At 40.1% G+C, this 24,985-nt stretch overlaps 1 protein-coding gene across 1 annotated transcript in view; it reads left to right on the top strand.

The window, feature by feature from the left end:
- morc3a (MORC family CW-type zinc finger 3a) overlaps positions 1 to 24,985 on the top strand; it is a 95,003-nt gene that overhangs the window by 56,439 nt on the left and 13,579 nt on the right. Inside the window, exons 8-15 of the mRNA XM_059968853.1 lie at positions 172 to 291; positions 397 to 494; positions 3,318 to 3,413; positions 13,476 to 13,604; positions 15,591 to 15,662; positions 17,825 to 17,870; positions 19,164 to 19,244; positions 23,329 to 23,546. Of these exons, the coding sequence (XP_059824836.1) occupies positions 172 to 291; positions 397 to 494; positions 3,318 to 3,413; positions 13,476 to 13,604; positions 15,591 to 15,662; positions 17,825 to 17,870; positions 19,164 to 19,244; positions 23,329 to 23,546 (860 nt within the window). The remainder of the gene's footprint in view (positions 1 to 171; positions 292 to 396; positions 495 to 3,317; positions 3,414 to 13,475; positions 13,605 to 15,590; positions 15,663 to 17,824; positions 17,871 to 19,163; positions 19,245 to 23,328; positions 23,547 to 24,985) is intronic.

Genomic DNA, 24,985 nt, shown 5'->3' with positions numbered 1-24,985 from the left:
TGTGCTAAATTTCATTACTGGTGTTGAAAATTAGTGTAACTTGAGCCAAAAACTTGCACTACTTTTGTTTTAACCTGAACTGTGCAAAAGAGCATGAAGGCAAATGGCTGCTTATTGTTAATTTCTATCATAATTATCACTGGACTGCAGTTTCCTTAACATTCTTTGAAGGGGAGAAACATAAAGATAACCTTTGGCTTCAATTGTCGAAACAAAGAACATTATGGGATAATGATGTATCACAAAAATCGTCTGATTAAATCCTACGAGAAAGTTGGTTGTCAACTTCGAGTAAGTGTATTCATAACTTTTCAACATCCATCACTGCTTGAAAGTATTGTCTTCATTTGACATCAAAGCCTACAATAATAAGACTGTTGTTATTTTCCCTCTCAGGCAAACGAAATGGGAGTGGGTGTCATAGGAGTCATTGAGTGTGACTTTCTCAAACCCACACACAATAAACAAGACTTTGATTATTCAAATGATTACAGGTAAGAAGACTTTGTAATGTGTTACCAGTGATCTTTAATCTAACAGATCACCTGAAGTAAGAGGGGTGATTGATAAGTTTGTGATCTAAGGTAGAAGGAGTCAATTTTGGAAAACCTAGCACATTTATTTTTCAACATAGTCCCCTCCTACATTTACACACTTAGTCCGCAGTCGTGGAGCATACGGATCTTGGACCTCCAGAAAGCGTCCACAGATGGGTGATTGATAAGTTTGTTCGTGGCCTAAGGTAGAAGGAGAGGAGTTATACAGCTCTCTTTACATGAACATGCAGGTCAACTCTTTGAGTGACTATGCAGAAAGTTTGAAGTTAATAACTGATTTCCTTCTAACTTAGGCCATGAACTTTTCAATATCCCGTGATGAGTTATTAACTTCAAACTTTCTGCGTAGTCACTCAAAGAGTTGACCTGCATGTGCATGTAACGAGAGCTGTATACCTCATCGACTTCTACATTTGGCCATGAACTTATCAATCACTCCTACAGTGGACACTTTCTGGAGGTCCAAGATCCATATGCTCTCAGACCGCTGGACTAAGTGCGTAAATGTAGGATAAGACTATGTTGAAAACTAAATGCGCTAGGTTTTCTAAAATTGACTCCTTCTACCTTAGGCCATGAACTTACCAATCACCCCTCATATGTTCATGAGTGGATTTTGAGCTTACAGGCATCGATTCTGTGATTTGAGTGTACGTTAGCCTCTTATCGTGACTGACTGGATCCTACTGTTTCTCAGTGATTTGGTTGTAATTAGGAAGAAACTTATTAAATATTCAGCAGATTAGACAACAATAGACAATAGACAGCAGGTGCAGGAATAGGCCATTTGGCCCTTCTAGCCAGCACCGCCATTCACTGTGATCATGGCTGATCATACACAATCAGTACCCTGTTCCTGCCCTCTCCCCATATCCCTTGACCCCGCTATCTATAAGAGCTCTATCTAACTCTCTTGAATGCATCCAGAGACTTGGCCTCTACTGCCTTCTGGGGCAGAGCATTCCACGTATCCACCGCTCTCTGGGTGAAAATTGTTTTCCACATCTCTGTTCTAAATAGCCTATCCCTTATTCTTAAACTGTGGCCTCTAGTTCTGGACTCACCCATCAGCGGGAACATGCTTCCTGCCTCCAGTGTGTCCAATCCCTTAATAATCTTATATGTTGCAATCAGATCCCCTCTCATCCTTCTAAATTCCAGTGTATACAAGCCCAGTCGCTCCAATCTTTCAATATATGACAGTCCTGCCATTCCGGGAATTAACCTTGTGAGCCTACGCTGCACTCCCTCAATAGCAAGAATGTCCTTCCTCAAATTTGGAGACCAAAACTGCTCACAATACTCCAGGTGGGGTCTCACCAAGGCCCTGCAGAAGAACCTCAATTCCTCTTGTTATAAAGGCCAGCATGCTATTAGCTTTCTTCACTGCCTGCTGTACCTGCATGCTTGCTTTCATTGACTGATGTACAAGAACACCTAGAACAACATTGATAGATAGTGGCTATATATTAGTTTGACAAATATTTATTGAATTGAATTCTTTTAAAAAAAAAAATGCCTGAAAAAAATCGTACTTTCTATACAGATCCTGCTTAATTTGCTCAGTCCAACCAGCATTTTTTAGTTTTCTTTATCCAACTTTTACTATCCAGAATATTTTTCTTCTATGTATGACTGGTTTGATTTGCCTTTATTATCTATCCATCTGTCCGTCCATCCAATTGAAACACAGCGGGGAGTAGGCCCTTCCGGCCCTTTGGAGTCCCACTGCCCAGAAATCCCCAATTTAATCCTACCTAATTACAAGACAATTTACATTGACCAATTAACGTACCAACCAGTATGTCTTTGGACTGTGGCGGGAAACTGGAGCACCTGGAGGAAACCCATGCGATTGTGGAGAGAACTAACAAGCTCCTTACAGATAGTGGCAGGAATTGAACCCAGGTTGCTGGTACTGTAAAGCTGGTGCTATACTACCATGCCACCCTTTGTTTTTCAGTGGTCCCTTCCAACAAGTTAATTATATCAACTAACAAGTTGAAGACCAAACACTGATCTCTATGGCATTTTGTAAAATGGAGTCGGCTCATTTATGCTACTGTTTTCTCTGAGCCATCTAGTGATTTTAGTGCTCAAAAAGGCAGCATCCGTCAGTAAGGACCCCCACCACCCAGTACATCCCCTCTTCTTATTGTTGCATCTCATCATAAATATTTACCTATATACTTCATGAATTAGCAATGGGCCTTTCTTTTTTTGCAATGAAATTCCTCAAACTTAATTGAAAGCCTTGAGTTTTGTAGTGTTTGGGCATTCTAAGCTGCCACTAGATGAGAATAGTGGCCTTGTGTTAATAGGAGCACTGGCAGTTCTATCAAATTTCACTTCCTGTCAAGATGCTGTTGGAAGATTAAAATAAGGTTAAAGTGAGTATGGATGGTATTAAGAAAAAAATGAAAATTACAGTGGCTTTCCCTTTATAATGTTCTTAATGTTTCATTAAAGAATTCCTGTACTTTTCTGTGTTTAAAAAGTTGTACAGCACAGAAACAGGTCCTTAAGCCCATCGCAATCATGTTAACCTTTGGCATGTCATTTGCCTTCAATGCTTTCCCTATTGGAGTGTTTAAATAAATTACTTTTAAGCATAGTTGAACTTGTCTCTCTTTGACTAACTCACAATGTAGTGCTGTGTACAGTAAAGTCTTATTTCTACAAAATCTGCATTCAAACTGAATTTAAGAATGTAGTTTATTTCTAAGAATGAACTTTTAACACTTTATTTCCAAATTAAAGGCGTACACTTCAAGCTGTTGGGCACAAACTGAATGATTACTGGGATGAGAAATACAACAGTAAGCAGTGTAACCTGGGTATAGCTAAAGATTCGCAGTAAGTATTTGCACTACCACTGAAAGTTCCTCCCCCTTCCTTTCAAGTTTTGGCAAAAGGTCTCAGCCAGATAGATGCTGAGTGACCTGCTGACTTCTTCCTGCATTTTGTGTGTGTTGCTCTTGTAACTAAATGAAGCATTATATCTACTCTTCCTAATTTGCAGTGATATTTGATGCTCTTGTTCAACAGAGGAATCTTAAGGACTGTTTAAAGTGCTGAAGTTTGGTGCATTTACAATGTCATATTCATCAACATTAATAGTAATGCTCGTATAATGTTTTATAAATCCTGTGAATGTTGCAGCTTTATGTAGATGCAAGTTGTATCTCTACCCAATGACCAACAGTGTCTGTTTCCACCACCTATATTGTCATAATAGTTAAAAGAATTTGGGATTTTGTTTTGTAGAGGTACAAGATAATGAGGATTTGTGACTGTTCGTGAAAGGCAAGAATGATGTTGAGTAGTGGAGGAGGGAATCAAAATATTGTATATTATAACAGAGAAAATTGTAAAATTAGTTGTAGAATCATCGACCCAGCCTCTGTTCTTGCCGCCATCTGTAAGGAGTTTGTGTACTCTCTCAGTGACTGTGTGAGCTTTCTCTGGGTTCTCCAGTTTCCTCTCGCATCCCAAAAATGTTAGCGACTGAGTTGATTAATTCGTCACGTGTGTAATTCAGTGGCGTGGGCCCTTTGGGCCAGAAGGGCCTATTACCATGGGGTATCTCAAAATAAATATTCAAAGACCAAAAGGAGAAGGGCAACTATAGAAAAAAATGTATTTACTCATCTCTTTAAGCAGGACTCATCTTTTACAGGACTCCTTAGGTGTTGAAACAGAGGGATGTGGGAATACAGATACAAAATTCCCTAAAAGTGGCGTCACAGGTAGATAGGGTAGTAAAGAGAGCTTCTAGCACATTGGTCTTTATAAATCAAAGTATTGAGTATAAGAGTTCTAATGTTATGGTGAGGCCAAATTTGGGGTATGTGTGCAGTTTTGGTCACCGAATTACAGGAAGGATATTAATAAGGTTGAAAGAGTGCAGAGAAGGTTTACAAGGATGTTACCAGGACTTGAGAAACTGAGTTACAGAGAAAGGTTGAATAGGTTAGGACTTTATTCCCTGGAGTGTAGAAGAATGAAGGGAGATTTGATAGAGGTATATAAAATTATGTGTATAAATAGAGTGAATGCAAGCAGGCTTTTTCCACTGAGGCCGGGGAGAAAAAAGCCAGAGGACATGGGTTAAGGGTGAAGGGGTAAAAGTTTAAAGGGAACATGAAGGGGGCTTCTTCACACAGAGAGTAATGTGAGTGTGGAATGAGCTGCCAGATGAAGTGGTAAATGCAGGCTCACTTTTAACATTTAAGAAAAACTTGGACAGGTACATGGATGAGAGGGGTTTGGAGGGATATGGTCCAGGTGCAGGTCAGTGGGACTAGGCAGAAAAATGGTTTGGCACAGCCAAGAAAGGCCAAAAGCCCTGTTTCTGTGCTGTAATGTTCTGTGGTTCTAAATGCAAAATGTCTCACAAAGCAAGTTCTTTTAGACTGTCATGTGATAATCACCAGAGTTTCTTTTTAATGACGTAAGTTGAGAAATAAATATTGACCAGATACTAAGGTCAAATCTGCTGAACTTTAGATAGAGCTGTGGAATTTTGTACATCCACTTGAGGGCAGTTGAGTTGTTAGTTTAATATCTTGCTCCTTCAGCAAAATACTACACCTGGGTATTAGCCAAGATTTTATACTCCTGCCTGGGATATAAATAATCCGAGAGTGCTGAAGCCAATCCAGGTCCAAATCAGCAGGGGTTTCCTCTAATGGTTACAGTAATCTGAAGTCATAACTTTAAAATAAGTGTTAAGTAAAATTAAGGTGAAAAGATACTGAGAGGCATTCAAAAGGCAGTTAAACATGTATTTGACAAGGCATAATTGTATAGACACATATTGTGGTGTATAGTGCTTTGGTCAGCTCTTTCATAGAGCCAGAATTTTCATGGCAGGCTGACTGATATCTTAGATGAGTTATACAGCACAAACAAGCTGACCATCGGGTACCAATCTGTACTAATCCCATATTTCAGCATTAGACCTGCAGCTGACTTTGTTTTGGCAATTCGGGTGTTTATCCAGAAGTTTCTAACATATACAAATGACAGAATCTTCTACCTTCTCAAGTAGTGCATCTCACATTGCAACCTCCCTCTGCAGAGAATAAAACTAACTTCGATCCCCTTTAAATCTCATACTCCTTATGTTTAATGCCCTCTAGTTTTATGTGTCTCCATTCTGAAGAATAGTTTCCTGCTATCCAGCCTATGTATGAACTTAATAACTTTATATGTCTTTATTGGAGACCCCCATGGCCTTTATTGTAACAAAGTTCAAAGTAAATTTGTTATCAAAGTACATCCATATAGAACTGTTGGATTTATTTTCTTATGGGCAAATTCAATAAATCCATAATAGGGGGTAAATTCCAGTCAATCCAACTCTCCCTGTAAGTAAAACATCCCATCTTTCATTGCTGGAAGAATTATGATTCTATTAACCGAAATGACAGATCCAAGTTTCTGATTTCGAATTTCAGGAAGTTAATAAATTTATAATATTTATGTAACCTTTAACAATTGTAACCTTTCTTGGAGAAAGGCTTTTTGAGTTTTATTTCTTCAGTGATTTTTATTTTTCTAGGTTCCTCTGAACATTTAAAACCAATCGTCGACTGTATGATTATAACTGAAGGCTTTGATTCAGTGTTACATTAATTCCTCAGGAGTGTTGGTGTGGTCAGTGGGGAGCGATGACCTGCAACAGCTTTGTGAATAAAAAAACTTAGTATTAGAATATTCTAACTATTAGAATAGGGTTATTTCTTCAGGGTTTTAATTGAGGCACAACTGCGCAAGCGCGTGGACGTCAACCATTTAGAACAGTGAGAAGAATTTAAAAGGAGACAGCTTTATAGAGTAGGTGATGGAGTAGAGGGAGACAGAGTAGGAGGGCTTTGGTTCAATGGGGCTTCGGCGATAACACATCGAGGAGAGGTAGGTTGCCTGTGTAGAATACAGACAGGAAGTATGTGTGTGAGGCTGGTGTTCTGTGCTCTGTGTCAAATGTGGGGAGTCCTGGAGACTCCCACCCTACTGGACAGCCGCACCTCCCAGGTGCCAGGGTCCGGGATGTTTCTGATCGCATCCACGATATCCTGAAGTGGGAAAGAGAACAGCCAAAGGTCGTGGTACATATTGGTACCAACGACCTAGGTAGGAAAAGGGAGGAGGTCCTGAAAACAGACTACAGGGAGTTAGGAAGGAAATTGAGAAACAGGACCACAAGGGCAGTAATCTCGGGATTACTGCCTGTGCCATGTGATAGTGAGTATAGTAATAAAGTGAGGTGGAGGGTAAATGCATAGCTGATGGATTGGAGCAGGGGGCAAGGATTCAAATTTCTTCATCATTGGGACCTCCTTTGGGGTAGGTGTGACCTGTACAAAAAGGATGGGTTGCACTTGAATCCCAGGGAGACCAATATCCTGGTGGGGGGGTTTCCGAAGGCTGTTGGGGAGAGTTTAAGCCAGAATTGTTGGAGGGTGGCAACTGAACTGAAGAGACAGAGAAAGAGGCGGTTGTCTCACAAATAGAGAAAGCTTTGAGACAGTGCAAGAGGGAGGGTAGGCAGGTGATAGAGAAGAGACACGCTTAGACCGATGATTTGAGATGTGTCTGTTTTTATGCAAGGAGTATTATGAACAGAGCGGATGAGCTTAGAGCCTGGATCAGTACTACCTGGAGCTATATGATGTTGTGGCTATTACAGAGACTTGGATGGCTCGGGCAGGAATGGTTACTTCGAGTGCCAGGCATTAGGTGCTACAGAAAGAAGGGAGGGAGGCAAAAGAGGTGGGAGCATGGCACTATTGATCAGAGATAGCGTCACGGCTACAGAAAAGGAAGAAAAGGAGGGATTGTCTATGGAGTCTCTGGGTGGAAGTTAGAAACAGGAAGGGGTCAATAACTCTACTGGGTGTTTTTTATAGACCACCCAATAGTAACAGGGACATCAAGGAGCAGATAGGGGGACAGATTCTGGAAAGGTGTAATTAACAACAGGGTTGTCATGGTGGGAATTTGTAATTTCCAAAATATCGATTGGCATCTCCCTTGAGCAAGGGGTTTAGTTGGAGTGGAGTTTGTTAGGTGTGTTCAGGAAGGTTTCTTGACACAATGTGTAGATAAACCTACAAAAGGAGAGGCTGTACTTGATCTGGTATTGGGAAATGAACCTGGTCAGGTGTCAGGTCTCTCAGTGGGAGAGCATTTTGGAGATGGTGATCACAATTCTATCTCCTTTACCATAGCATTAGAGAGAGATAGGAACAGCCAAGTTAGGAAAGCATTTAATTGGAGTAAAGGGAAATATGAGGTTCTCAGGCAGGAACTTGAAAGCATAAATTGGGAACAGACGTTCTCAGGGAAATGTACGGCAGGAATGTGGCAAGTGTTCAGGGGGTATTTGCGCGGAGTTCTGCATAGGTACATTCCAATGAAACAGGGAAAGGATGGTAGGAACTATGGTGTACAAAGTCTGTTGTAAATCTAGTCAAGAAGAAACGAAAAGCTTACGAAAGGTTCAAAAAACTAGGTAATGATAGAGATCTAGACTTGATAAGGCTAGCAGGAGTGAGCTTAAGAATGAAATTAGGAGAGCCAGAAGGAGCCATGAGAAGGCCTTGGCAGACAGGATTAAGGTAAACTCCAAGGCATTCTATAAGTATGTGAAGAGCAAGAGGATAAGACATGAGACATGACAATAAAAAGTGACTTGAGTTGAGTTGACTTGAGAATAGGACCAATCAAGTGTGATAGTGGAAAAGTGTGTGTAGAAGAGGGGGAGTTAGCAGAGGTACTTAATGAATACTTTGCTTCAGTATTCACTACAGAAAAGGATATTAGCGATTGTAGGGATGACTTCCTGTGGACTGAAAAGCTTGATAATGTAGATATTAAGAAAGAGGATGTGCTGGGGCTTTTTGGAAAGCATCAAATTGTATAAGAGGGAAGGAAAAGGAGTGGGAGAGCTATAATGATAGGGGAATAGATAGGTGTTTCTGCGGCCGCAAATGAGACTCCAGGATGGTACTTTGCCTCCCTGGTGCAAGGGTCAAGGATGTCTCTGAGCGGCTGCAGGACATTCTGGAGTGGGAGGGTGAACAGCCAGTGGTCATGGTGCACATAGGTACCGACGATATAGTTAAAAAACGGGATGAGGTCCTACAAAGTGAATTTAGGGAGTTAGGAGATAAACTAAAAAGTAGGACCACAAAGATAATAACCTCTGGATTACTACCAGTGCCATGTGGTAGTCAGAGTAGAAATAGGAGGATATTTCAGATGAATAACAATGTGCAAGGGGGAGGGATTCAAATTTCTGGGGCATCGGAATCAGTTCTGGGGGAGGTGAGACCGGTATAAACAGGACGGTCTGCACCTGGGCTGGACTGGAACCAATGTCCTAGGGGGAGCGTTTGCTACTGCTGTTCAGGAGGATTTAAACTAATGTGGCAGGGGGATGGGAACAAGTGCAGAGAGACAGAGGGGTGTAAAATGAGGGTAGAAGCAAAAAGTAGTAAGGTGAAAAGTAAAAGTGGCAGGCAGGCAAATCCAGGGCAAAAAGCAAAAAGGGCCACTTTTCAACATAATTGTATAAGGGCTAAGAGTGTTGTAAAAACAAGCCTGAAGGCTTTGTGTGTCAATGCGAGGAGCATTCGTAACAAGGTGGATGAATTGAATGTGCAGATAGTTATTAATGAATATGATATAGTTGGGATCACAGAGACATGGCTCCACGGTGACCAAGAATGGGAGTTCAACATCCAGGGATATTCAATATTCAGGAGGGATAGACAGGAAAGAAAAGGAGGTGGGGTAGCATTGCCGGTTAGAGAGGAGATTAACACAATAGAAAGGAAGGACATTAGCTTGATGTGGAATCGATATGGGTAGAGCTGCATAACACTAAAGGGCAGAAAACACTGGTGGGAGTTGTGTACAGGCCACCTAACAGTAGTAGTGAGGTTGGGGATGGCATTAAACAGGAAATTAGAAATGCGTGCAATAAAGGATCAGTAGTTATAATAGGTGACTTCAATCTACATATAGATTGGGTGAACCAAATCAGTAAGGGTGCTGAGGAAGAGGATTTCTTGGAATGTATGTGGGATGGTTTTCTGAACCAACATGTCGAGGAACCAAGTAGAGAGCAGGCCATTCTAGATTGGGTATTGAGCAATGAGGAAGGGTTAGTTAGCAATCTTGTCATGCGAGACCCCTTGGGTAAGAGTGACCATAATATGGTGGAATTCTTCATTAAGATGGAGAGTGACATAGTTAATTCAGAAACAAAGGTTCTGAACTTAAAGAAGGGTAACTTTGAAGGTATGAGACGTGAATTAGCTAAGATAGACTGGCAAATGATACTTAAAGGGTTGACGGTGGATATGCAATGGCAAGCATTTAAAGATCGCATGGATTAACTACAACAATTGTTCATCCCAGTTTGGCAAAAGAATAAACCAGAGAAGGTAGTGCACCCGTGGCTGACAAGGGAAATTAGGGATAGTATCAAGTCCAAAGAAGAAACATATAAATTAGCAAAAAAACGTGGCACACTTGAGGACTGGGAGAAATTCAGAGACCAGCAGAGGAGGACAAAGGGCTTAATTAGGAAATGGAAAAAAGATTATGAGAGAAAGCTGGCAAGGAACATAAAAACTGACTGTAAAAGCTTTTATAGATATGCGAAAAGAAAAAGATTGGTCAAGACAAATGTAGGTCCCTTATGGTCAGAAACAGGTGAATTGATCATAGGGAACAAAGACATGGCAGACCAATTGAATAACTACTTTGGTTCTGTCTTCACTAAGGAGGACATAAATAATCTTTCGGAAATAGTATGGGATCGAGGGTCTAGTGAGATGGAGGAACTGAGGGAAATGCATGTTAGTAGGGAAGTGGTGTTAGGTAAATTGAAGGGGTTAAAGGCAGATAAATCCCCAGGGCCAGATGGTCTGCATCCCAGAGTGCTTAAGGAAGTAGCTCAAGAAATAGTGGATGCATTAGTGATAATTTTTCAAAACTCCTTAGATTCTGGATTAGTTCCTGAGGATTGGAGGGTGGCTAACATAACCCCACTTTTTAAAAAAGGAGGGAGAGAAAAACCGGGGAATTATAGACCGGTTAGTCTGACATCAGTGGTGGGGAAAATGCTAGAGTTGGTTATCAAAGATGTGATAACAGCACATTTGGAAAGAGGTGAAATCATCGGACAAAGTCAGCATGGATTTGTGAAAGGAAAATCATGTCTTGACGAATCTTATAGAATTTTTTGAGGATGTAACTAGTAGAGTGGATAGGGGAGAGCCAGTGGATGTGGTATATTTAGATTTTCAAAAGGCTTTTGACAAGGTCCCACACAGGAGATTAGTGTGCAAACTTAAAGCACATGGTATTGGGGGTATGGTATTGATGTGGATAGAGAATTGGTTGGCAGACAGGAAGCAAAGAGTGGGAGTAAACGGGACCTTTTCAGAATGGCAGGCAGTGACTAGTGGGGTACTGCAAGGCTCAGTGATGGGACCCCAGTTGTTTACGATATATATTAGACGAGGGAATTAAATGCAGCATCTCCAAGTTTGCTGGGTGGCGGTGTTAGCTGTGAGGAGGATGCTAAGAGGATGCAGGGTGACTTGGATAGGTTAGGTGAGTGGGCAAATTCATGGCAGATGCAATTTAAAGTGGATAAATGTGAGGTTATCCACTTTGGTTGCAAGAACAGGAAAACAGATTATTATTTGAACGGTGGCCGATTAGGAAAAGGGGAGGTGCACTGGGTGTCATTGTACACCTGTCATTGAAGGTGGGTGTGCAGGTCCAGCAGGCGGTGAAAAAGGCAAATGGTATGTTGGCATTCATAGCAAAAGGATTTGAGTACAGGAGCTGGGAGGTTCTACTGCAGTTGTACAAGGCCTTGGTGAGACCGCACCTAGAGTATTGTGTGCAGTTTTGGTCCCCTAATCTGAGGAAAGACATTCTTTCCATAGAGGGAGTACAAAGAAGGTTCACCAGATTGACTCCTGGGATGGCAGGACTTTCATATGAAGAAAGACTGGATCGACTAGGTTTATACTCACTGGAATTTAGAAGATTGAGGGGGAGGGATCTTATTGAAACGTATAAAATTCTAAAGGGATTGGACAGGTTAGATGCAGCAAGATTGTTTCCGATGTTGGGGAAGTCCAGAACGAGGGGTCATAGTTTAAGGATAAAGGGGAAGCCTTTTAGGACCGAGATGAGGAAAAACTTCTTCACACAGAGAGAGAGTGGTGAATCTGTGGAATTCTCTGTCACAGGAAACAGTTGAGGCCGGTTCATTGGCTACATTTAAGAGGAAGTTAGATAAGGCCCTTGTGGCTAAAGGTATCAGGGGGTATGGAGAGAAAGCAGGTACAGGGTTCTGAGTTGGATGATCAGCCATGATCATACTGAATGGCGGTGCAGGCTTGAAGGGCCGAAGGACCTATTCCTGCACCTATTTTCTATGTTTCTATGACTGGATGAAATGTAACCCAGGCTACTAGGAGAGGTGAGGGATGAGTTTGCTGAGCCTCTGGCGATGATCTTTGCATCATCAATGGGGATGGGAGAGGTACCGGAGGATTAGAGGGTTGCAGATGTTGTTCCCTTATGCAAGAAAGTGAATAGAGGTAGCCTGGGAAATTATAGACCTGTCAGTCTTCCAACTGTGATAAGACTGCTGAACAGATCCTGACCCAGATCTGGGCCGTACCTTCCAAATACCGGACCTGACTTGCACTACTGTACTTTCCCTTTTCTATTTTCTAATTATGATTTATAAATTAAATTTTTATTATATTTACTTCAATTTGTACTTCAGGGAGCGCGAAGCGCAGAAACAAGTATCACTGTGATGATTGTACGCTCTAGTATCAATTGTTTGGTGACAATAAAGTATTTGTATTGTATTTGTATTGTAAGTGAATTTGGCCTTTTCTCCTTGGAGCGGCAGAGGATGAGAGGTGACTTGATAGAGGTGTATAAGTCGATGAGAGGCATTGATCATGTGGATAGTCAGAGGCTTTTCCCAGGGCTGAAATGGCGAGCATGAGAGGGCATAGTTTTAAGCTGCTTGGAACTAGGTACAGAGGAGATATCAGGGGTAAGTTTTTTTATGCAGAGTGGTGAGTGCGTGGGATGGGCTGGCAGCAATGGTGGTGGAGGCAGCTACAATAGGGTCTTTTAAGGGACTCCTGAATAGGTACATGGAGCTTAGAAAAATAGAGGTTTATGGGTGACCCTAGGTAATTTCTAAGGTAAGGACGTGTTCAGCACAGCTTTACGGGTTGAAGGGCCTGTATTGTGCTGTAGGTTTTCTATGTTTCTATAACTCAGTAATTTTGGTTTCAGACCAAATTTTATAAGGATGCAAACTGAATTTAAAAGATTAAAACAACTGCAACAATACATTAATTGACTGAAGTGCCATTCGGTATTTTCCATTATGTTCTTCCTCTGAGTTTGCTTTCAAGCATCTTTGAAACACTTATTTTTGTGATAGAAGAGATTGTAAGTGCTGAATCTACAGCATAAAGAATCTGCTGAAGAAACTCAGTGGGTTGAACAACATTTGTGAGGGGAGGTGTTTGTAGCAAGTGGGGAGGACGGAATTGTTGCTGATGCTTCAAGTTAGAATTCCGCATCAAGACTGTGAGGGGAAATGGCCACTATAAGGAGAAGGGGAGTGGTGAGACAGAAGGTCAAGGTGATTGGTAGACTGAGGTGAAAGATGTCGGGAAAGTTGTGCCAACGAGGGCTGTTTTGACATTACTTTTGGTGTATCTGACGTGTTAGGAGCCATTTCCAAGGGAGAATATAATAAGTTTGAACTTAACTTTGAATTCATATTTTAATATTTCCCCAAGCTATAGACTGCTCAATGCTTACTTTTTGTTTTTTTTTCTGAAGGGAGATTCCTGATCAAGTATGGGTCCAGTGTGATAGTTGTTTGAAATGGCGAAAGATCCCAGATGAGATAGATCCAGATATGCTTCCTGACAAGTGGTTCTGTAGCATGAATCCAGATCCAAAATACAGGTAGGATGACTTTCTTCTAGATTTTTGCCTTCCATGGGTACATTGTGGCATATTTATATTGCTCTACTTGATGAGTTACACATGACAGGTAAGATGATTTTGAAAGAATAACAAATAATTTTGACATTAATTCTACAGTACAAAACCTCTAAGTGTTGTTCTTTTTCAGACACTTGCCTCCAAAGTCCATTTTTCTTTCCAATAATTAAATTATCTGTAAAAGTTTGTTGTGTGGATTTCACTTTCTTTGTTTACAGAGGTATTTATAGTTAATTATAATCAGTAAAAAAAAGAATTATCCAGCTTAAAGATCACTTAACTGGAGGGTATCCATTGGTCCTATCTGTCCCAAGAAATGCTCTGTATACCATGTAATATTGTGCAATTAATTGAGGTTTATTGCTTTAAATAATTACTTTAGCTGCTAGGATATTATGGTCAAAATTAACTGCAACTTTCGTGGCTAAAGTTCTGAGTGGCAAATAATTTCTCTTTCTCATCTGTAGGGTTTATTTCAAAAGGTGAAAGTTGTCTTAAATGATTATATTTGGTTTCTGAAAGGGAAACAGTTGATATCTTCTGTTAATTTTGCATTCAAATCTTCATTCTCCAGTGCAGGAGACAAAAATGAAAACTACAAATTTTGGAAGCCTGAATTTAAAATTGCAGAAAACAGGGCAATCAGGCATCCCAAACAATAGATATGTCATTGCTTTGCATGAATGCTATCATTGTGCAGGTTCTCACAAAATCGATTTGTTTATTTAGCAACGCAGTGCAGAGTAAGCCCTTCTGACCCAGTAACCCCACAACTCCGATAAACTCTGACCTAATCACAGGATAATTCAAATAACCAGTTCACTTACCTGTGTTACGAACCCAGTAACTAGGTGTCTTACCAGCAAAGACAGGAGTATCCGTTGAAGTCTGATGATACTATTTTTAACAGTATTTATTAGTAAAAATACACAAAAATAATATCAATGCAAATATACAGATAATATACGTCGTCAATACTAAACCTAAAAGTGAGGGTATAATAATAATTAATAAGAAATAAGCTCTATCGTTGTCTAGGGGATAATGAATTGTCTGATGGAAATCTAAAGTTCATTTCAGTTCATACAGGCTGCAGCCGTTGTTGATCGCTGTGTTGCAATTGTTGGAGAGAGAGAGAGAGAAAGAGAAAAATTTGCCGCCTTTCCTTGTTACGATCTTGATCCGTATCCGTCCTTTAGCTAGACCGTTCCGTGGAGGACTAGTCACCCAGGCAAGGGTGGACACACACACAAGCCCCCCCCACCGGTCTCGTAGAATTTCTCCTGGTGCGTCTGAGGGGTGTTCCGCAGACCCGACTTTTATCCTCACTCAAGGGTCTCAGATGTCAGTCGGGTTGGGATGATGCAATCCCTCAACCAGACCACTCTGGCTGTCCCCTGAGGGGTTTCAATGAATAGTACAGTACTCAATACACAATTCCTTCTCCAAGAGACAATAGCAGTAATCAGTGGTTCTGTTCTGCTTTTTATTAGGAGACATTCCACTTTTTGTGTATTCCTGCGTCTCTCTCTCATTACTGACATGATGTGTATCTCTCTCATTTCCTGGGTCTCAGACCCGAAATAATAGCGATCTTGCGATTCTCAAAAAGTGGGGGGCGGGCATTGGCGATTCTGGACCCTTCTGTCCATCAGATTTGCTCCTCATTTGTAACACCTGGTATGTCTTGAACTGTGGGAGGAAGCTGGACACCTGGAGAAAACCCACACATTCTGTGGGAGGACTTACAGAGACTCCTTGAAGAATGGCACTGGAATTGAACTCTGAACTCGGAAATGCCCGGAGCTGTAATAGTGTACTGCTAACCACTACACTACTGTGGTGCCAAAATAATAACTGTTCTTTCTATTTCTGTGTAATACTGTAAATTTTCTTTATTCCTTCATTCAGGTTTAATTTACTTTTAGTTATATTTTTAATTATTAGGAGTTGCAGAGTCCCAGAAGAACCTGAAGATAGTATTGAGGATACTCCCAGTTATGAGAAAAAAAAGAAAAAGTAAGTGTCTTTCGTTGTCTTTTGTTAATGTTATTGTAAGTTTGCTAAGTCCTGTTATACATGATCATGTTTGTTGTCTTGCATATTTCTACCTTTGTTGCAATTCAATATTTTTAATGTTGCCAATGTACCTGATCATAAGCTTCAGCCAACTAGAGATACAAGAGATGGCAGCTTCTTGAACCTAGAGCAAAGTTCTGACATAGTGTTTCAATCTGAAACCAACCCTTATTCTTCACCACTATCTCCCCCACCCCCATACATGCTGCTTGACCTGCTGAGTTCCTCCAGCAGATTTAGTTGTTTTAGCCAGGTAACTGAACACTGTGGATTGCACCATTTCTCCAAAGGATTTCATATTCCTACTTGCACCTTTAGTAAGGCGGATAAAACATCTGGGTACTTGGGTAACTCACCAAGAACTGAGTGTGGAAAAATTACCAAAGCTATTTATTTGAGAATTGAATTGCAAAGAAAAAGTTTTGAGTTGCTTAAACTATAATGATGTGGGTAGACTCTAGATTCTAGAATACTTTCTATGAATGGAAAGGGTTGAAAAAAGTAAGATGTTTTGATGGTTATAAAGGTTATGCATAGTCCACTCATCCATTCCTATCGAACCTTTCCCCGTTCTTTACTCTGGAACCATAGGAAACGTAACACCATCCAGGGACCTAAGCAGTCCTTCCAAGTGCAGCAAAGAATCATCTGCATCTCTTCCAACCTGGTCTACTGTATTTCCTGCTCATGATGTGTCATGCTCTACAATGGAGAAACAAGAATAGGCAACCATTTTGTGGAGCTCTGTCCACAACAGCCATCTCAAGCTGTTGGCTGTATGTTGTTGGATCTGAATGTTTGATTCTTGGATTAGACTGTTATGTTCTTTGCAGTTTAACAATCGATTAGCTACTTGTAGTTGAAGTAGTTCTTGTATGTATATGCAAGTTTAATATGCCTTTCGTGGCTCTACAAAGTATAATTCTGAAAAGCTCCGTAAGTTTTTTGTTTGGCATTACTTCAACAAGTGCTTTCTTGTTGGTTAACTTGGTACTGCAATATTCAAGTGAAAGCTTTTAGTGGTTAATTCTTATCTAGAAATTTGAATGGAATTTTCCATATCTGTATGGATATAAAATAGCTAAACACAAAGCAGTGCCATCTTAATATTTTTAGTCCTTGAACCATGGCTTTCTCTTCACTAGTAGACCCTTATCACTGTCTGTTCAACTTCCCTCTGTTCTATCAACTTAATAAAATGATCGTGAAGCAACAAGTTTATGCCTTTTTCGTGACTTCTAAAAGAACCTTGGATCAAAAACCATCAGAATCCAACAATGTTGTTTTAACACCTTTTCACTCTGCTGACCTGTCTGTCCTTGGCCTTCAGAGAGGCCAGACACAATTTAGAAGAATGACATCTCATATTCTACTTGTGTATGAACATTGAATTTTCCAATTTGAGGTAACTACACCCATGATATTCTCCGGCCTCTCAAGCTTTCATATCCTTGTACTGCATAGAAACAGGCCCTTCAGCCCAACTGGTCCATGTTGACCAGAGCATCCTCTCAACCCAGTTGCTCGCTTTCAGTATATAATTGTGCAAGCTACTCTCCTGCATGTATTCCAAGAGTACAGGCTTCGGAGATTAACCCTGAGAAACTGATTATTGAGGCAGAGACATGAAGAATGGCCACTTAAGGTAACAAGGAACAGATATCACATGAACCAATTTGGTTAATACTGCACTTTAAAAATAGAAAGGGAAGACATTTTTAAATTTGATTTAGAGACATAGGCTCTTCTGGGACAATGAGCCTGCGCCACCCAATTAACCTACTGCCCTATGTGTGTTTGGAGTATAGGAGGAAACCCATGCAGTCACGGGGAGAATGTATAAACTCCTTATAAACTACAACAGAATTGAATCTGGGCTTGCTACAATGCTGTCTCAAATTGAAATAGAAAAGTGCCAATTTTACTTGCTATTATTATTTTCCCTATTAAAATACACAGAATATTTCATATGATTCCAAGTTAATAATGCTACCTGTTTTGTTGAGAGCTGACAAGAAATAACAACATTTCTGCTAATATTCTACATAAGATATGGTTTGCAGGCAATTTTAAAATTTGTAACTTATTTTTGTGTCTTCCAGAGAAAAGAGAAACTGTAGAAAGTTTCAGCAGGATCAAAACAACCAGGTCAGATAACTTATTGTATGTAAAACTTACCAACTTTTAATCTAAATTTGTGCAAATGGCTGTTAAAGATGAATGTGAAGTAGTTAATGTAACTTCTTCAAAGTATCAGAATTTTTCTACTTTTAATTTTCTCCACTCAATGCACCCATTTAATAAAGGCAAAAGTTATTTTGGATGTCTTGCAAATTGATTATACCTTTTATTCCTTCGGTGGGAAGATGTTACCTGGCTTTTGCGTATTCTACCCCTAAGAATTATACACTCAGTGTCTACTTTATTAGGTACCTCCTGTATCTAATAAAGTGGCCACTGAGTTTACTTCTTTATGTTTATGGTCCTCTGCTATAGCCCATCAACTTCAAGCTTCGATGTATTGTGCATTCAAAGATGCTCTTCTGCACACCGCTGTTGTAACGTGAGGTTATTTGAGTTATCGGTACCTTCCTGTCAGCTTGAACCACTCTGACAAATCTTCTCTGACCTTCCTCATCAACAAGGTGTTTTCACCCACAGATTTGCCACTCACTGTATGTGTTTTTGTTTTTCACACCATTCTCTGTAAACGCCAGAGACTGTTGTGCATGAAAACCCCAGGAGATCAGCCGTTTCTGGGATGCTCAAATCACCCTGTCGGGTATCAACAATCGTTCACAGTCAAAGTCAGTAAAATCACATTTCTTCCCCATTCTGATGTTTGGTCTGAAAAACAACTGAACCTTTCGACCATGTCTGCATTAAATTGCTGATTGGCTCAGTAGATATTTGCATTAACAAGCTGGTGTGCATAATAAAGTGACAACTGAGTCTACGTGGTAATAAGAATTACAAGTGGACCTGATTTGTGAAATCTTGCATAGACTTGCTTCATGTAACTTGATCTGGATAGAGCTAGCTTCCAGCAGAATGATTCTTGAAACTATTGTTTTGGTGCCTTTTTCTTGTTCAAATTTTAGTTTTTTTTCCCCCCCAAGTACTTTGGACCATTTAGAATGAAGTGTACTGATAAAAATGACAGCTCGGTGGAAAGGTTATTTAGATGCTACTAAGAAGTCCTAAAAGCACAAGTTACTGCGTTTTGATCAAAGCTCTTTTTTTTTAATTTTGGGGTGATCATTTGTTTAATGTATCATTGATGATATTCTTGCTGAGATTTTGGGGAAGTGATCCTTGTGGAACCAGATACCCCATAAGGAAACTTCATGGGCACAATGAATGAGAAGAAGCTACAATAACTATATGTTTAATCAAAATAAAAATATGTAGTCAATTGACATGTTTTTTTTTAATTTGCAGTCAAGCATACAGAAAATCATACAGAAATACAATCGGGAAGCTAATGCCCTTCAAAGAGAACAGCAGAGATTACAGACAAAGGTGTGGCCCCTTCTGGCTCTCCTAATTTTATTCTTAAGCTCCTTTCTGCTAGCCTTAAAATCCCCTAGATCTCTATCATTACCTAGTTTTTTTGAACCTTTCATAAGCTTTTCTTCTTGATTGGATTTACAACAGCCTGGTTCCTGTACCCGGTTTCATTGGACATACCTGTGCAGAACTGCACGCAAATATCCCCTGAACATTTGCCACATTTCTGCCATACATTTCCCTGAGAACATCTGTTCCCAATTTATGCTTCCAAGTTCCTGCCTGATAGCCTCATATTTCCCCTTACTCCAATTAAATGCTTTCCTAACTTGTCTGTTCCTATCCCTGTCCAATGCTATGGTAAAAGAGATAGAATTATGATCACTATCTCCAAAATGTTCTCCCACTGAGAGTTCTGACAACTGACCAGGTTCATTTCCCAATACCAGATCAAGTACAGCCTCTCCTCTGGTAGGCTTACCTACATATTGTGTCAGGAAACCTTCCTGAACACACCTAACAAACTCCACCCTATTTAAACCCCTTACTGTAGAGAGATGCCAACCAATATTTGGGATATTAAAATCTCCCACCACGACAACCCTGTTGTTATTACACCTTTCCAGAATCTGTCTCCCCATCTGCTCCTTTATGTCCCTGTTACTATTGGGTGGTCTATAAAAAAACACCCAGTGGAGTTATTGACCCCTTCCTGTTTCCTAACTTCCACCCACAGAGACTCAGTAGACAATCCCTTCATGACTTGCTCCTTTTCTGCAGCTGTGACACTATCTCTGATCAGCAGTGCCATGCCCCCACCTCTTTTGCCTCCCTCCCTGTCCTTTCTAAAACATACAAAGCCTGGCATCTAAGTAACCATTCCTGCCCCTGAGTCATCCAAATCTCTGTAATGGCCACAGCATCATAGCTCCAGGTACTGATCCATGCTCTTAAGCTCATCTGCTCTTTGTTCATAATACTCTTTGCATTAAAATAGACACATCTCAAACCATTGGTCTGAATGCATCCCTTCTCTATCACCTGCCCATCTTCCCTGTCACATAGTCTTCAAGCTTTCTCTGTTTGTGAGCCAATCGCCCCTTCCTCCGTCTCTATAGTTTGTTTCCCACCCTCCAGCAATTCTAGTTTAAACTCTCCCCAATACCCTTAGCAAACCTCCCAGCCAGGATATTGGTCCCATGAAATTTGGGTACAAATTTAAATAAAATTAATTTTGTACGCAGAGAGCAGATCAGGATCATAAATTACTTGAGTGACTCTACTTTGCACAGTGTTGTTGTTGTCCATTTCTGCACTTTGTGGCGCATTGATGAGAACCTTGCCATTTCTTTAGCGTTTTTGCCTGTTTTGAGGCCGAGTTGCTAGCTCGACGCTCAGACCTTGCACAGTATAGATTATCAACTCAGCATTGATTAGCCTTTGCAGGCTTATGTGTTCAAGTCTTCGCTGTTGTACTTGAGCCCATAATCTGTTGAAGAAAGCAAGTAGAAATATGGAAGATAGCAAGTGAAGAAAACATTTTTACAGATTTTATGGGCCTGTTGGCCTATTTTTATGTAGTAATATTCCATCCTTATTAACAATGAAGTTACTGCATTCCTAATCTTTACTCATGCCATGGACTTGCAGTATTCACCAGTTAACCTTCATGTGCAAAGGAATGAATAGTGTGTTTCTAACATTGTGGCATCCTGTTTCCCTGGCCTTGCTTATCAGACTGATGCTGAATTTCAAGATTTCTTCCATTTCACATGTAGCTAATCTTGTTTTCTTTCTAAATAATAAATAAATATGGGGGGTAGGGGGAGAAAACCTGAATTACATTAAATATATATGCCTATTAAATAGTTAAGTGCAAAAATAACAGAAATAAATAGTAGTGAGGTAATGTTCATGGGTTCAATGTCCATTTAGAAATCGGATGATGGGGGGAAGAAGCTGTTCCTGAATCACTGAGTGTGTTCCTTCAGGCTTTTGTACCTCTTCCCTGTCTGTAACAATGAGAAGAAAGCTTATCCTGGGTGGTGGGAATCCTTATTGATGTATTTCACCTTCCTAAGGCACCGCTCCTTGAAGATGTCTTGGATGCTGAGGAGGCTAGCAGCCAAGATGGAGCTGCGTAATTTTACAAGTTTCTGCAACTTACTTTGATCTTCTGACTGAGCCCCCCCCCACCCATACCAGCTAGCGATGTAGCCAAAGTGCTCTCCACTTTAGATTTTTGTAGAAGTTTTCATGTGTTTTCGTTAACAAACTAAATTCCCTCAAACTTTATTGGATTGACATAAAAGTAACCAGTCTTTATTTTCTGCTTAATAAAAGAAGGCAGAACAGCACTTCTACTTTCTCAGTTTGCTTAGATTTGGCATGTTACTTAAAACTTTTATAGATGTATATTGGAGAGTATCCTAATTGGTTGCATCATGGCTAGTATGAAAACAACAATGACCAGAAATGAAAAAATCTACAGTAAATGATGGATACTGCCCTGTCCATCACAGGAAAAGTTCTCCCCACCATTGAATTGTACCACAAGAAAGCAGCATCCATCAACAAGGACCCCCATCATCTTGGTCATAGTCTCTTCTCGCCGTTATCATCGGGCAGGAGGTACAGGAGCCTTAGGTCCCACACTAATCAGAATCAGGTTTATTATCACCAGCATGTGACATGAAATTTGTTAACTTAGCAGCAGCAGTTCAATGTGATACATAATCTAGCAGAGAAAAAAATTAACCATAATAAACAAGTAAATCAATTATGTATGTTCAATAGACTTTAAAAAAATGTCCAAAGACAGAAATATTGCATTTTTTTAAAATGTGAGATAGTGTCCAAAGATTCAATGTCCATTTAGGAATTGGTTGGCAGATGGAAAGAAGCTGTTCCTGAATTGCTGAGAGTGTGCCTTCAGGCTTTTGTACCTCCTACCTGATGGTAACAGTGAGAAAAGGGCATGCCCTGGGTGCTGGAGGTCCTTAATAATGGATGCTGTCTTTCTGAGACACCGCTCCCTGAAGATGTCCTGGGTACCTTGTAGGCTAGTACCCAAGATGCTGACTAGATTTACAACCTTCTGCATCTTCTTTCGGTCCTGTGCAGTAGCCCCTCCATATCACACAGTGATGCAGCCTGTCAGAATGTTCTTCACGGTACAAAGTTTTTGAGTGTATTTGTTGACATGCTAAATCTCTTAAAGCTCCTAATAAAGTATAGCCACTGTCTTGCCTTCTTTGTAACAACATCGATATGTTGGGACCAGGTTAGGTCCTCAGAGATCTTGACACCCAGGAACTTGAAGCTGCTCACTCTCTCCACTTCTGATCCCTCTGTGATGACTGGTATGTGTTCCTTCATCTTGCCCTTCCTGAAGTCCACAATCAGCTCTTTCGTCTTACTGATGTTGAGTGCCAGGTTGTTGCTGCGGCACCACTCCACTAGTTGGCATATCTCACTTGGTACGCCCTCTTGTCACCACCTGAGATTCTACTAACAATGGTTGTCTCATCAGCAAATTTATAGATGGTATTTGAGCTATGCCTAGCTACACAGTCGTGTGGATATAGAGGGAAGAGCAGTGGGCTAAGCACACACCCCTGAGGTGCGCCAGTGTTGATTGTCAGCGAGGAGGATATGTTATCACCAATCAGGAACAGTTATTATCCTACACCATCAGGCTTGTGAACCAGTATGGATAACTTCAGTCACCACAATTCTGAACTGATTCCACAAGCTAAAGGCACTTTCAAGAACTCTACAACCTGTGTTTTCAATATTTCTTTTATATTTGTACATTTTATCTTCATTTGCACAAAGTTGTTTGTCAGTCTTTATATATGCATTTTTCATGTATTCTATTGTATTTTAGTTTCCTGTAAATGCTTACAAGAAAATGAAAGTGCATCTCAAGGTATTATATAGTAGCATATGCACTTTGATAATAAATTTATTTTGACTTTAATAGTAGTTGTTAAGGCAGCAGTTGTGTTTTGAATCTAAATGCTTGGCTCATAATATTCTCAAAGTCTTACAATTAATTAATGTAATGTATATCTTCCTGTTCTACAACTTTCAGATTCAATTATCAGAGCAAAAACGATCACCCCAATCTATTGAAGTAACTTCAAATATTCAGGGTATCACCAAGTGGATGGTTGATGGAAATAAGACACAGAACATGCCTTCAAGTCTGCAAAGTATCCCACCTCCAATATTGACCTCTCCTGTGAGTAGTTTTAAAATTGTAGACGTCAAATCGCTGTCACCTTCGCAAACAGCAAGTGATGGTCAAAGGTTAGTTATGTTTTGAAAACTTTCATACAATCAGATGTTTCATAATTGTTTAGATGGCACCCATCTAGTCAAGCAGCACTAAAATGTTCTCTTCACTGCTAATGTAGTTGCAAAGTAACTTTCCTCTGTTTTAGTCATCAAGTTCTTTCATTTTTAGTCTTCCATAAAAATTCACATACAATATATGGTGCAGAATGTAAGCCCGTAAGCCTTGATTGTTGGATTTCTTTTCTCCCTCACTCTTAAACTTTAGTTATATTTTTCGCTGGAAATGAAAATTAATAAAGATATGGTTAAATCAGCTAGACATCTTGGGACCTTGGTGAGGACTGGGATCAAATGTATTTTTATTATAATGCTGCTTGTAACTGTATACTGTTTTACATAAACACGTACTTTGTGCCATGCCGCTCAGCAACTTGTGCTAATGTTATTTTGTGACTGTATGTACTGGGTCGTAATTATATGTGCTGTGTGTGACTGTACAGTATGTAGTGCGTTTTGCACCTTGGCCGCAGAGGAACATTGTTTCATTTGGCTATATACATGTGTATGGTTGAATGACAATAAACTTGGAACTTGTCTACCTCAACGAACAGAATATAGCGGCCCTGAGAGAAATAATGCAAGCAATGGTGAAGTAAAATAAAAAAGTAAAATGGTGATGCAGAAAGAAGACACACATTTTGGTTTTGAATGAGGAAGAAAAGATGGCCAAAATAAAAACTAAATGGCTTTACTATTTATATAGCACAGAAATAACCCCTTTGGCCTAACTTGTTCATACCAACAAAGGTGTCTTCCTAACCTAACTGAACTTGGCTACGTTTGCCTTCTCTCCTTCTAAACTTTTCCTGTGAATTAACCTGTCCAACTGTCTTAAATGTTACAATTGTACCAGCCTCTACTACTTCCTTTTACAGCTCATTTCATTTACCCACCTCTCTTTTTATGTGGAAAAGCTTGCCTTTTGTTTCCTATTAAAACTTATTCTTCTTGCCTTAAATCTGTGACCTCTAGCTTTGGACTCCTCTACTCTGGGCAAAAGACTATAACCATTCACCTTCTCTGTATAGAAAATAGATCAGGCCCTTCGGCCCACAATGTTGTACTGAACCAATTAAATCCATAATAAAATGGCCAACTAAACTAATCCCTGATGTGTACACAATGTCTCTATCTTTCTATTTATGTACCAGTAAATGTCTCCTAAAGTCCCTAACATATCTGCCTCTATCACCACCTTAGGCAGCACATTCCAGGCACCCACCACTTTGTTAAAAAAGAACAAACAAACTTGGCCCTCACATCTCTTTTGAATTTACCCCTTCTCACCTTAAATGCATATCATCTAGTATTAGATATTTAAACCCTGGGAACACTGTCTGTCTTACTCTATCTATGCCTTTCATAATCTTATAAACCTCTATCAGAACTCA

Source organism: Hypanus sabinus, chromosome 4, assembly GCF_030144855.1.
Source record: "Hypanus sabinus isolate sHypSab1 chromosome 4, sHypSab1.hap1, whole genome shotgun sequence".
Classification (NCBI taxonomy): Eukaryota; Metazoa; Chordata; class Chondrichthyes; order Myliobatiformes; family Dasyatidae; genus Hypanus; species Hypanus sabinus.
Note: the sequence above shows the minus strand (reverse complement) of the source record. Positions and strands in the feature narration are given on the sequence as shown.